We start from the raw sequence: 15,291 nt of genomic DNA on the forward strand, positions 1-15,291 counted from the left end.
CTCCTCCCAATTGTTAGCTGCTCCCATCCGTGATGTAGTCTATTCCTTCTCTGTCCGATCTACCTTATCCCTTTTCGGTAAGATGCCGCTAACTGTACTCTGTTGGGCCGGCTCGTGTCACCGCGATGACGATGAACCAAAATCGACTGTTAATCGATACACCAACGCAGTGCAAAGCTAGCATCAAGCTAGCCATCCTGCTCCGGATCGATCCACTGTTGGACAAAGCTAATACGTGCACGTATACAGAGCTAGATTAATCAGAGGATTGGATGGAGACCAGCTTTGTCCTGCATATTGCAATCAGCAAGCTCTGTTTGTCACGGTTCGTCGTCGATCGTCGCGTGTGCCGAAAAGTATTTGGTGACGCGGCCTGGGCGACATACTCTTTGATGCCACGTGCTGTATATTGCTTCAGCCGCTTGGGACAGAAGTCAAGACAATCAGCAAGCTCTATTTGCCGCCGTTCGTCGTCGATCGTCGCGTGTCGCCGGAAAGTATTTGGCGAAGCGGCCTGGGGCGACATACTCTTTGATGCCACCACCTGCGACAGAAAAAGGATGGATCTGAAAACAATTACCTCAATCCAAACTACCCTCAGGTTTGGTCTTATGTACAATATGACTTAGCTATTAGTTATGTAATGCTCTATGGATGAAGTTAATGAATGGAAATTTATCTGATTGGTTTCTAAGTTTTGGTTATTGTTTCTTCAAAATTGAAATTGAGGATACCCGCCAAATACAAATATATATTGAGTAGATATAACAAAAACTGAGGATAATATTTTCTGTTTCTGTTAGAACATGCATGCTATACATGGATTGCCTAAAAACATACTATACATGTGTACGTGGATGTTTAGACAAATGCACGCTGAAATGGAAAACAAAAATATACATATCAGCTCCCGTGTGAATGATGGCCCTCCTCTCAACGCATGGCTGTAAGGTCTATTGCCACTGTTCTATCATAATTTGAATAATCTAATATTGCTGTCAGGAGTACTAATCATTTGTGCCCTCCTACATATAGTTTGTAAGATTGAAGGCACACAACATTAGGATTCCAACGTTCTATCCAATCGGTAGCAGAACTTGATTACCATCGATTTGGTAGACGGTGAAGATTTTTATGATATCCCAATTAATTAATAATCCGGTATGAAATACTCCCTCCGTTTCTAACATGCATGTATGTATATACATCCGTATGTAATTCATACTAGCAAAAGAGCCCGTGCGTTGCAACGGGATAGAAAGAAAACACGTTCTTAATCCAATAACCATGATTTAAGACCACGCCCACTAATTTAGGCTGCATATTTTTTATTTAGTTTTTGAAACACCTATGAGATTAAACATTTGGCTACTCATTTCATATGCATATACACAATAATAATGATGATGATTCTGTTTATCCATCCCGCCGCCCCTCTGCACTTTGGTTGGATCTCTTGAACCGCGCTTGTCGTGCCGCCATATTTGCTCCGATTTGTAAATTTGTGTGAGATAGCTACCTTTTCAGTTGGAACAAAATGTGATGTCTGAAACTGTTTTTGGTAGCGCAGCCTGGTTTTACAGAGCGACGTCTGATTTTGCATGTAGTGTGATCTCAAATTCAAGGATGCGAGAATTCATTCATAAAAAAATTCAGAATCCTTGTCCTCAGACACATAATTTTTCCTTTCAAAAAAAAGTTTTCAAGTTTTATGTAGAGTATAAAAGGTTAATGAGGATCTACTCCATTATTCTTTTGAGAATCTACTAATAAAGTTCGAATGCTTTAAACATGGGTCAAGGTAGCGTTCAAAGCGAGCCCAGATCTAGGACCGTAGGCCCGGCCCATGTGCAACTCAGTCCTCCCCTCGTCTCTGGTAACTCCGTCACACTCCCCACCCACCCAGATCTCCACCGCGCTGATCGATCCACCCACCCACCCTTCCAGCTCCAGCCGTCGACGACCTCCTCCCCTTCCCGGTCCCACCGTACGCGCCGCAGGTCGCGGCGTGGCTGGCCTTCGCGGCCGCCGCGCACTTCCTCCACGTCCCGTCCCTCCTTCTCTACGCCGTCCACACCTACATCCACCCGGACGCCGTCCCCTCCACGGGGCTGCACACCGTCCTCCGCCCGCCGGGCTCCGCCGCGCCCTCCGGCAAGCGCGAAGGCGGGGCCCCACCGGCCTCCGACGGCTCCAACAGTTGTACCGTCTGCGCCTCTCCCACGCCACGCTCGCCTCCCGCCCACACTTCGTCGGCTTCCACCTCTCCCTGCTCCTCCCGCTCGCGCTCCTGCCCCTGGCGCTCCTCCTCCCGCCGCCCCGCTCCCCCGCCGCCCTGCTCGCGCCGCTCCTGCCGCTCGCCTTCCTCTTTGTCGCGCTCCTTCGCCAAGTCGCGCTCGCCTCGCCGCCCCGCCCGGCGCACCTCGTCGCCGCGCTGCTCGCCGCCACCGTGCTCTCCTCCAGCCCCTTCGCCGGCTCCGTCGCCTCGCTCCCCGCATGGCGCTCCGCGCACGCCTTCTGGCTCGGCACCGACCAGCCACGCACCGGGCTCGCCGTCCTCGCATCCTCCACCCCACGCGCCTCCTCCTCCACCTCGCCGTCCTCGTCTCCTCTGCCGCCTCCATCCTGCAGTGTTGTGGGTTCGTCGATGGCCCCGAGCTGGAGGTCAAGCTGCTGGCCGCCGCGGCCGGGCTGCAGCTGCTGGCCTCCTCAACTCCCCGCGCCGTCCACATCCCCGCACATGTCCCTGCGTGCCTCGCCGCCGCATCTCAGCGCGGCACCTCTCCTCTGCTCCAGGCTAGCCGCCGCCTCGATCTCCCTGCTACCTTGACCACGGGGAGGGGTGTTTCTATAAAAACAAAACGTTTTTTAACTAAACAAAGCACTGCGGGTTATTTTCTTTGAAATAGAAGGGTTTTTTTTAAAACCGCCAGCGACGGACGACAGAAGCGCTCCGCGCTTTATTATTAGGGGAGATTGAAATTTCAATACATACTACATACAAAGAAAAATAAATAAATCTACACTCTAAAATGTGCAAATATAGATCGGTATGTAATTCACACTGATATCTTCAAAGAATGTCTTATATTTAGGAGTCGAGGGAGTACGTGAGAGGAATGTTTGCTTATTAATGATACATATGCAAGACATGTAATTTACATGATTCGAGATATTAGGTTTTCAACTGTGTGTGCTATATATAGCACAATTCAAATATATAAATTATAGTTGGTCGCAACTTTTACTGTTTCCATACACAACCACGATACCTAGCATGAGAAAGTTACACTAAGCTAACTCATGACAATTTTACCTTATAGTTTGGTACATTAACATTAATTTTCAAATGCAGAAGAAATCTACTATATACATTTATATATTATTACGTTAAATTACGATGCTAAAAGTTTATTTGGATAACCCTACAACAACCAAATTCCAAAATAGGCGCTATGATTTTGTTGCGTATATATATAATACTTTTGTATATACGAACCAGAGCTAAGTGATGTGGACGAAAACCTGCACAGTGTTGGAAAGTGAAGGAACAAAACTGATTTAGTGATTAAATTTTATTCCAACGATGTTTGTGCAAAACACTGAGATATAGAAAAATATGGGGAAAGGCACCATTGGCTAAGTTTTGGATGCGTTACTCTTATATTAAAGATGGTCATAGAATATGCTGGGCTTCAATTTTTTAATGCTAATTTGTTCAAGGAATGTGTAATATTAGCATCAAACTATATCTTTTGATTAATACAAGCACAATTTTACAAAGAAATTGTAAGACAATGATTATTGTACATGGTTTTTGTACTGAATATGCTACTACGTACTAAGATGGGAGAGTACAACAACAAAGTGTTAACATACGAGTTATTATATTCTGGTGACAACTAAATTATTTTGTTTAAATGTCCAACAAAAAAGTGTAAAAATGAAGTGTTTCAATTAGGTTAGTAGATGAAATTAAATTGATTAGGACAGACAAATTGAATTACCATAAACTTTTGTATGCTAGGCCGTGCGAACGCACGGGTTGACGACTAGTGATACTAGTTTATGATACTATGCACTATGAAGTTAGTATCATACACAATAATAACATATGCATCATAGTACTATATGTTACTCCCCACTATGAGCAGCCCAATACATCTTCTCATTAATTACTCCATGAGCCATTAATCGAGATAGGAAGTCACATTCTGACAAGAGACAAAACAGGGGCATTTTATATTTGTCGTCACAGGCGACACTTAACGTAAATGGCCCAACCATCTAGGCGCCGTTCGTCATTTTCTTAAATTGTATCAACTTATTTGTGTATCGATGAACATTTATTTTAATTTCAGCTAATAGTTTTTAAGATTGATTAACTTTTTAAATATCGATGAACTTTTCTGAATTTTGATGAACATCTTTTTGAAAATGGATGAAATTTTTTAAGATCTATGTCGGGCTCGTGGAACCCGGGGGTACCCAGGCCCATCGGCCTGCGGCCCCGGGCGCGACACGGCAGGATAAGCCGGGTTCGGCCGATCGGCGGGCCCAGCAAGGAGGACTCTCACGAGGGCCCTTGCCTCACGAGGTGATGGCTTGAAGATCGTCGCCACACGCTTCTGGAGGGCGTCCGTCGCGAGGTTTCCCGTCGGGCGCAACTTGACAGGGTCCGTGACCCAGCTTCTTCACATGGGTGAGGAAGGCTACGCAGGCAGCGCAGGAGCCCAAGCAGTCGAAGGCGGCCGGCCATGGCGCCGCCAGCCCCGGCCATCCCCGTCGCTTGAGGAGCCGCAGGCAGCCGTCCATAGTGCCGCCGGCCCCCAGCCATCCCTGTCGCTTGAGCAGCTGCAGGCAGCCGTCCATGGCGCCGGCCCTCCCTTCGCTCGAGCATCCGCCCGCGACCGGCCAAGACGCCGCCAGCCCCGACCCTCCACGTCACTCGAGTAGCCGCACGCGGCCGGCCTTGGGCCTCCCCCGTCACCGGAGTAGCTGCACGTCCTTTCCCGTCGCCTCGAACAGCCTCACGTGGTGGGCCCTACTCATCGGCGCCGCCGACTCTGACCCCATCCCCTTCTTTACCCCAGCCATCGTCGCCCCAACCAGGGCCATGGCGTCCCTCCGAGCTCGGCAATGTGCAGCGCCTGGACCCATGACGATGAAGTGGAGAAGAAGTCCAGGGACCGGATTGCTTTTTTTATCTGTATGTAGTTCTAGGTTGCTTTATGTAATACGTGAGGACTGTTTTTTTATGCGAGCCTCCTTTGTGTAAATTTGTATGCACCGGTTGACTAATGAAGTTTCCAATGCCTTTCCGTTAGAAAACATTGGCAGTTCAAACAAATTTATGTTTTGATATTTTCAGCTATGTGTAGATTGTTGGTTCGGCTTTTTTAAAAATAAAATAAATTGCTTTGCCGGCTGTAGCCTTGAGGCTGGCGGCAATGATCGAGTACAACTTTGCCATCTGGTAGTCCATTCTAACGGCAAAATTACTAACGCCGTTTGTCGATCACGACATTCTGTTAGGAGCTCTTTTTTTTTTTTTTTGCCGTCTGGTACTTCTTGCTAACGGCAGAACCGGTTGACTAACGACAAAGATTTTGCCGTCTGGCCGAACAAATGATGACGACAAAAATACCCTTTGCGGGCATGATGGACGCCTATATTGTTTGCCATCATGGGCTGACGGCAAATGTTTTTTGCCGTATGTAATTCTTTCTTTACCATCTGTAGCGTCCGGACGATAAAATGCCCGCTTCCTATAGCGAGAGACTAAAAGCCAAAAGGCCAAAATACAGTACTAATAAATTTCTGACATCCTTCTCCACCTTACGATCAGAGTTCATCGCCGGGACAAGCGACCGCTTCAGCCTGCCCGACAGCGGGTTCAAACTAACTCTAGCTTCTCCATTTTATGAAATGAAGCTGCCGCAACTCTATCCTTTTCCACCATGGCCGGTGGGAATCAACTCTCCCATAGCGCGAGTGAAGATAGATTGAATTTTCATGGGCCCTCGATTGGAGAAAGATGACAACAATTAAAGTCGTGTTAATGGCCATGACATGGTAATCGTCACCTATTTTGCAGCTTCTCTGTTAATACGGTAGTACGGGCAATTAATGTTATCTGTAAAAAACAGATCTTGCGTGCGGTGCTTTTTGAAAAAAAAAAATGGAAGAACAACCTTTTCTGCAAGTGATGCCACATATGTTGTGGTGCCCTACAATTTAGTCAATAGCCTTGCGAGATTCACGCTTGAGTTTGTCATGTATTTGCACACATTATTGTTGCCCGTACTTTGGTTGTACATTATTAATTCAAATATGGAAGTAAGTACAAAAAGACGGTGGACATCTTCAATTTTCTAGCAGGGACCACAACTTGCATTTCTATCACAACTTGCAAAAATGTTATTTAGGCACCATTTGCCATTTTTTGCATTGCTATCTGAGTTTATGTTATTCGAGGCTTTATGAACGTTTGGTGTGTAAAAAATAGACAAATGTGGAATTCTAACAAATGGACAAATACATACGTGAAAAACACATATTCCAACAAAGGTGCAAAGTTTTAGATTTTTTCCATTTTTTCTGTTGGTTTTCGTGTTACTGTTCATTAAAGGTGCCCAGGCAACGGGGGCTGAAAATCGACTCTCCAACATATATACACATACATGAGGATGTCAAAAGTGTTGGGGGACGTCGCATGGGAAACAAAAATTTTCCTACGCGCACGAAGACCTATCATGGTGATGTCCATCTACGAGAGGGGATGAGTGATCTACGTACCCTTGTAGACCGTACAACAGAAGCGTTAGTGAACGCGGTTGATGTAGTGGAACGTCCTCACGTCCCTCGATCCGCCCCGCGAACAATCCCGCGATCAGTCCCACGATCTAGTACCGAACGGACGGCACCTCCGCGTTCAGCACACGTACAGCTCGACGATGATCTCGGCCTTCTTGATCCAGCAAGAGAGACGGAGAGGTAGAAGAGTTCTCCGGCAGCGTGACGGCGCTCCGGAGGTTGGTGATGACCTTGTCTCAGCAGGGCTCCGCCCGAGCTCTGCAGAAACGTGATCTAGAGAAAAAACCGTGGAGGTATGTGGTCGGGCTGCCGTGGAAAAGTCGTCTCAAATCAGCCCTAAAACCTCCGTATATATAGGTGGGAGGGAGGGGACCTTGCCTTGGGGCTCAAGGAGCCCCAAGGGGGTCGGCCGAGTCCAAGGGGGAAGGCTCCCCCCCAAACCGGGTTGGACTTGGTTTGGTGGGTGGGAGTCCTTCCTTCCCTTCCCACCTCCTCCTTTTTTTTCTTTTCTCTTTGATTTTCTTTCCTAGGCGCATAGGGCCCTTTTGGGCTGCCCCACCAGCCCACTAAGGGCTGGTGCGCCACCCTCATGGCCTATGGGCTTCCCCGGGATGGGTTGCCCTCCCGGTGAACTCCCGGAACCCATTCGTCATTCCCGGTACATTCCCGGTAACTCCGAAAACTTCCGGTAATCAAATGAGGTCATCCTATATATCAATCTTCGTTTCCGGACCATTCCGGAAACCCTCGTGACGTCCGTGATCTCATCCGGGACTCCGAAGAACATTCGGTAACCAACCATATAACTCAAATACGCATAAAACAACGTCGAACCTTAAGTGTGCAGACCCCGCGGGTTCGAGAACTATGTAGACATGACCCGAGAGACTCCTCGGTCAATATCCAATAGCGGGACCTGGATGCCCATATTGGATCCTACATATTCTACGAAGATCTTATCGTTTGAACCTCAGTGCCAAGGATTCATATAATCCCGTATTTCATTCCCTTTGTCCTTCGGTATGTTACTTGCCCGAGATTCGATCGTCAGTATCCGTATACCTATTTCAATCTCGTTTACCGGCAAGTCTCTTTACTCGTTCCGTAATACAAGATCCCGCAACTTACACTAAGTTACATTGCTTGCAAGGCTTGTGTGTGATGTTGTATTACCGAGTGGGCCCCGAGATACCTCTCCGTCACACGGAGTGACAAATCCCAGTCTTGATCCATACTAACTCAACTAACACCTTCAGAGATACGTGTAGAGCATCTTTATAGTCACCCAGTTACGTTGCGACGTTTGATACACACAGAGCATTCCTCCGGTGTCACTGAGTTATATGATCTCATGGTCATAGGAATAAATACTTGACACGCAGAAAACAGTAGCAATAAAATGACACGATCAACATGCTACGTCTATTAGTTTGGGTCTAGTCCATCACGCGATTCTCCTAATGACGTGATCCAGTTATCAAGCAACAACACTTTGCATAATCAGAAGACACTGACTATATTTGATCAAATGGCTAGCCAACTAGAGGCTTGCTAGGGACGGTGTTTTTTCTATGTATCCACACATGTAAATGAGTCTTCATTCAATACAATTATAGCATGGATAGTAAACGATTATCTTGATACATGAATTATAATAATAACTATATTTATTATTGCCTCTAGGGCATAATTCCAACAAAAAGGGTACAGGAAAATTCGAACACACTACGGGAATCAGATAATTTGCCGTATGTGAAAATCTTTGCCGTCAGCTTTTAATCCTAGATGACGGCAAATATTACTTTTGCCCTCAGCTGCTGACGGCAAATAATGACTAACGGCGTACACATAATTTGTTGTCTGTAATAAAAATAGTTGGCGGCAAAGATATCTTGCCGTTTGTAAAAAAAGTAATGACGGCAAAGACATATTTTGTCGTGTGGAAAAAAAGTAATGACGGCAAAGACATATTTTGACGTGTGTAATAAAAACTGCTGACGGCAAAAAATCTTTGCCGTTTATGATTTATTATGCAGACGACAAAGAAGTAGCACAACACACGAATCAATCACGCGGATCGATGACGTGGCAATATCTAGTCGCACATCCCACCCCACCTCACGGCGTTGTATGACCACCCATCGAGTCCACGCACACATCCCCACGACGAGGTCCCACCGACGACCCTCGCTGGCTCCTCTCTCCTCGTTTTCCTAAAGCAATCAGCCACTATGCCACATCCCTTCGTTCTCCGCCGGCTAGTACCACTCCCCCGGACCGGACGCCACGTCGCCCACCGGCCCCTCCCTCGCTCGCCCGTCATCACCGGCCCCTCTCCTCTCGGCCCCCACCATGACGCCGGCGGCCCCGACACTCCCCCGTCACCCATCAGCAGTCATAGTCGGCCCGCAGCCATCCCTGTCGCTTGAGCAGCTACGGACAGCCGTCCATGGCGCCGCCGTCCCGGCCCACCCCGTCGCTCGAGCAGCCGCCCGTGACCAGCCATGACGCCGCCGGCCCCGACCCTCCACGTCACTCGAGTAGCCGCACGCGGCCGTCCCTGGCCCTCCCCCGACACCGGATCAGCTGCACGTGGCCGACCCCGTCCTTCCCGTCACCTCGAACAACCTCTCGTGGTGGGCCCTGCTCATCGGCGCCGTCGGCTCTGACCCCCTCCCCCTCTTTACCCCAGCCATCCTCGCCCTAACCAGGGACTGTACTTCGACCATGGCATCCCTCCGAGCTCAGTGATGTGCAGCACCTGGACCCATGACGTTGAAGTGGAGAAGAAGACCAATGACCCAGATTGCTTTTTTTATATGTAGTTCTAGGTTGCTTTATGTAATACATGATGACTGCTTTAGTACTTGTTCTAATATGAGGGTCCTTTGTGTAAATTTGTATACGGCGGTTGACTAATGAAGTTTGAAGTGAATTTTCCATTAGAAAACATTGGCGGTTCAAGCAAACTTATGTTTTGAGAATTTTGCCTATGTGTAGATTGTTGGTTCGGCTTTTTTTTTAAATAAAATAAAATGCTTTGCCGTCTGTAGCCTTGAGGCTGACGGAAAAGTTCGAGTACAACTTTGTCGTTTGGTAGTCCATGCTGACGGCAAAAGTACTAACCCCGTTCGTTGATAACGACATTTCGTTAGGTGCTTGTTTTTGCCATATGGTACTTCTTGCTAACGGCAAAACCGGTTGACTAACGGCAAAGATTTTGTCGTCTGCCCGAACAAATGATGACGACAAAAATACCATTTGCGGGCATGGTGACGCGGTCATTGTTTGCCGTCACGGGCTGACGACAAAAAAAATTCTACGTGTAAATCTCTGTTTGCCATCTGTAGCGTCCTGATGGTAAAATGCATGATTTCTGTAATGAGATACTACAATGCAAAAGGCCAAAATACATTACTAATAATTTTCTAACATCCTTCTCCACCTTACCATCAGAGTTCACCGTCGGGACGAGCGGCTGCTTCAATCTGCCCGACAGCGGGTTCAAACTAAAAGGCCAAAATACATTACTAATAATTTTCTAACATCCTTCTCCACCTTACCATCAGAGTTCACCGTCGGGACGAGCGGCTGCTACAATCTGCCCGACAGCGGGTTCAAACTACCTCTAGCTTCTCCATTTTAAGAAACGAACCTGCCGCAACTCTATCCTTTTCCACCATGGCCGATGGGAATCAACTCTCCCATAGCGCGAGTGAAAATAGAGTGAATTTTCATGGGCCCTCGATTGGAGAAAGATGACAACAATTAAAGTCGTGTTAATGGCCATGACATGGTAATCGTCACCTATTTTGCAGCTTCTCTGTTAATACGGTAGTACGGGCAATTAATGTAACTTGCGTGCGGTGCTTTTTGAAGAACATACTTTTTTGCAAGTGATACCACATATGTTGGGGTGCCCAAAAATTTAGTTAATAGCCTTGCGTTTTTCACCCATGAGTTCGTCATGTATTTGCATGCATCATTGTTGCCCATACTTTGGTTGTACATTATTTATTCAGAGATGCAACTAAGTACAAAAAGACGGTGGACGTCTTACATTTTCTAGCAGCTACATTCGGGACCACAACTAGCATTTCTATCGGTGAGTTTCATATTTCTTTTAAAAAATGTTATTCGGGCACCATTTGCTATTTTTTGCATTGCTATTTGAGTTTATGTTATTTGAGGATTCACGAATGTTTAGTGTCTAACAAATAGACAAATGTGGAATTCCAACAAATGGATAAATACATACGTGAAACACACATATTCCAACAAATGTGCAAAGTTCCAGATTTTTTTCCATTTCTTTATTTGTTTTGGTGTTATTGTTCATTGAGGGTGCCTAAGAAACCAGGTGCTCAAAATCGACTCTCCAATATATATATACATACATGAGGATGTCAAAAGGGTACAAGAAAATGCCAAGAGACTAGAATGCAAAAGGCCAAAATACATTACTAATAAATTTCTAACATCCTTCTCCTCCTTAACATCAGAGTTCACCGCCTGGATGAGCGGCTCCTTCAGCCTGCCTGACAGCGGATACAAACTACCTCTAGCTTCTCCATTTTATGAAACGGCGCTCCCGCAGTTATATCCTTTTCCACCATGGCCGATGGAATCAACTCTCCCATAGCGCGAGAGAAAAGATAGAAAATAGAATGAATTTTTCATGGACCCTCTATTGGAGAAAGATGGCAACAACTAAAGTCATGTTAATGGCCATGACATGGTCATCGTCGCTTATATTACACTTTATCGATTAATATGGTAATACGGGCAATTAATGTAATCTGTAAAAAAACAAATCTAGCGTGCGGTGCTTTTTGAAGAAAAATTGAAGACCAACCTTTTTCTGCAAATGATGCCACATATGTTGTGGTGCCCTACAATTAAGTCAATAGCCTTGCGTGATTCACTCATGAGTTTGTCATGTATTTGCATGCATTATTGTTGCCCATACTTCTGTTGTACATTATTAATTCAAAGATGGAAGTAAGTAAAAAAAGTTGGTCGACGTCTTCAATTTTCTAGCACCTCCATTTGGGACCACAACTTGCATTTCTATAAGTGAGTTTCAATTTTCTTTTTAAAGAAGTGTTATTTGGGCACCATTTGCCATTTTTTGGATTGCTATTTGAGTTTATGTTATTTGAGACTTCATGAATGTTTGGTGTCTAACAAATAGACAAATGTGGAATTCCAACAAATAGACAAATACATACGTGAAACACACATATTCCAACAAATGTGCAAAGTTTCATATTTTTTTTCCTTTTTTCTATTTGTTTTAGTGTTACTGTTCATTGAGGGTGCCTAGGCAACCGGATGGTGAAAATCCACTGTCCAACATATATACACATACATGAGGATGTCAAAATGGTACAGGAAAATGCCAGGAGACTAGAATGCAAAAGGCCAAAAATCATTCCTAATAAATTTATAACATCCTTCTCCACCTTATCATCAAAGTTCACCACCGGGACAAGCGGCTGCTTCAGCCTGCCTTATAGCGGGTTCAAACTACCTCTAGCTTCTCCATTTTAAGAAACAAGATGCCGCAACTCTACCCTTTTCCAACTTGGTCAATGGGTAACAACTCTCCCATCGCGAGAGAGAGAAGAGAAAAATAGCGTGAAGTTTTCATGGGCCCTTGATGGGAGAAAGATGGGAAATATTAAAGTCATGTTAATGGCCATGACATGGTCAACTTTGCCTATTTTGCAGTTTGTCGATTAATACGGTAATACGGGCAATTATTGTAATCTGTAAAAACCAGATCTTGTGTGCGGTGCTTTTTGAAGAACAACCGTTATTGCAAATAATACCACATGTGTGGTGGTGCCCTACAATTTGGTCAATAGCCTTGCGTGATTCACGCATGACATCTCTCATGTATTTGCATGTATTTTTGTTGCCCATACTTTGGATGTACATTATTAATTCAAAGATGGAAGTAAGTACAAAAAGATGGTGGACGTCTTCAATTTCTAGCACATACATTCGGGACCACAACTTGCATTTCTATGAGTGAGTTCCATATTTATTTATTTTAAATGTTATTCGGGCACCATTTTCCATTTTTTTGCATTGCTATTTGAGTTTATGTTATTTGAGGCTTCATGAATGTTTGTTGTCTAACAAATAGACAAATGTGGAATTTCAACAAATCGACACATACATACGTGAAACACACATATTCCAACAAATGTGCAATGTTTCAGATTGTTTTCCATTTTTTTCTATTTGTTATCCTGTTACTGTTCACTGAGGGTTCCTAGGCAACCGGGTGCTAAAAATCCACTCTCCCACATATATACATATACATGAGGATGTCAAAAGGGTATATGAAAATGCCAAGAGACTAGAATGCAAATAGCCAAAATACAATACTAATAAATTTCTAACATCCTTATCCACCTTACCATCAGAGTTCACCGCCGGGACAGGCGGTTGCTTCAGCCTGCCCGACAGCGTGTTCAAACTACCTCTATCTTCTCCATTTTAAGAAACAAGCTGCCGCAACTCTACCCTTTTGCACCATGGGCAATGGGTATCAAGTATCCCATCGCGAGAGAGAAAAGAGAGAAACAGCGTGAAGTTTTCATGGGCCCTCGATTGGCGAAAGATGACAACAATTAAAGTCATGTAAACCGCCATGACATTGTCAACTTTGCCTATTTTGCAGTTTGTCGATTAATACGGTAATACGGGCAATTATTGTAATCTGTAGAAAAACATATCTTGCGTGCGGTGCTTTTTGAAGAAAAAAATTGAAGAACAACCTTTTTTGCAAGTGATGACACATATGTTGCCGTGCCCTACAATTTAGACAATAGCCTTGCGTGATTCACGCATGAGTTTGTCATATATTTGCATGCATTATTGTTGCCCATACTGTCGTTGTACATTATTAATTCAAAGATGGAACTAAGTACAAAAATACGGTGGACGTCTTCAATTATCTAGCACCTAGATCCGGGACAACAACTTGCATTTCTATCCGTGAGTTTCATATTTATTTAAAAAAATGTTATTCAGGCACCATTTTCCATTTTTTGCATTGCTATTTGAGTTTATGTTATTTGAGGCTTCATGAATGTTTGGTGTCTAACAAATAGACAAATGTGGAATTCCAACAAATAGACAAATACATACGTGAAACACACATATTCCAACAAATGTGCAAAGTTTCAGATTTTTTTCTATTTGTTTTCCTGTTACTGCTCACTGAGGGTGCCTAGGCAACCGGGTGCTCAAAATCCACTCTCCAACATATATACATATACATGAGGATGTCAAAAGGGTACAGAAAAATGCCAAGATACTAGAATGAAAATGGCCAAAATACATTACTAATAAATTTCTAACATCCTTATCTACCTTACCATCAGAGTTCACCGCCGGGACAAGCGGTTGCTTCAGCCCGTCCGACTGCGGGTTCAAACTACCTCTAGCTTCTCCATTTTAAGAAACAAGCTTTCGCAACTCTACCCTTTTCCACCATGGACAATGGGTAACAACACTCCCATCGCGAGAGAGAAAAGGGAACAATAGCGTGAAGTTTTCATGGGCCCTAGTTGGGTGAAACATGGCAACAATTAAAGTCATGTTAATGGCCATGACATGGTCAACTTTGTCTATTTTGCAGTTTGTCGATTAGTACGGTAATACGGGCAATTATTGTAATCTGTAAAAACCAGATCTTGCGTGTGGTGCTTTTTGAAGAATTTTTTTTGAAGAACAACCTTTATTGCAAATAATACCACATGTGTTGTGGTGCCTACAATTTCGTCAGTAGCCTTGCGTGATTCACGCATGAGTTTTCATGTATTTGCATGCATTATTGTTGCCCATACTTTGGTTGTACATTATTAATTCAAAGATGGAAGTAAGTACAAAAAGATGGTGGACGTCTTCAATTTTCTAGCACAAACATTCGGGACCACAACTTGCATTTGTATCAGTGAGTTTCATATTTCTTTTGAAAAATATGTTATTCGGGCAACATTTGGTATTTTTTGCATTGCTATTTGAGTTTATGTTATTTAAGGCTTCGTGAACGTTAGGTGTCTAACAAATGGACAAATGTGGAATTCAAACAAATAGACAAAAATATACGCGCAATACACATATTCCAACAAATGTGCAAAGTTTCAGATTTTTCCATTTTTTTCTAGTTGTTTTCCTGTTACTGTTCACTGGGGGTGCCTAGGCAACCGGGTGCTGAAAATCCACTCTCCAACATATATACATATACATGAGGATGTCAAAACGGTACAGGAAAATGCCAAGAGACTAGAATGCAAAAGGCCAAATTACATTACTGATAAATTTCTAACATCCTTATCCACCGTACCATCAGAGTTCACCGCCGGGACAGGCGGTTGCTTCAGCCTGCCCGACAGCGTGTTCAAACTACCTCTATCTTCTCCATTTTAAGAAAGAAGCTGCCGCAACTCTACCCTT

The 15,291-nt window shown here is 44.6% G+C and overlaps 1 protein-coding gene and 1 pseudogene across 1 annotated transcript; both read left to right on the forward strand.

Annotated features, from left to right (window-relative positions):
* Positions 1-1,791: 1,791 nt before the first annotated feature.
* On the forward strand, positions 1,792-2,904 carry LOC123402483 (annotated as a pseudogene).
* A 1,798-nt stretch (positions 2,905-4,702) lies between these two features.
* LOC123405968 lies at positions 4,703-5,331 on the forward strand. The gene has a single exon (XM_045099476.1). The coding sequence runs from the start codon at positions 4,871-4,873 to the stop codon at positions 5,276-5,278; it is 408 nt and encodes a 135-aa protein (XP_044955411.1). The 5' UTR covers positions 4,703-4,870; the 3' UTR covers positions 5,279-5,331.
* Positions 5,332-15,291: the final 9,960 nt, after the last annotated feature.

This window comes from Hordeum vulgare, chromosome 6H (genome assembly GCF_904849725.1).
Source record: "Hordeum vulgare subsp. vulgare chromosome 6H, MorexV3_pseudomolecules_assembly, whole genome shotgun sequence".
NCBI lineage: Eukaryota > Viridiplantae > Streptophyta > Magnoliopsida > Poales > Poaceae > Hordeum > Hordeum vulgare.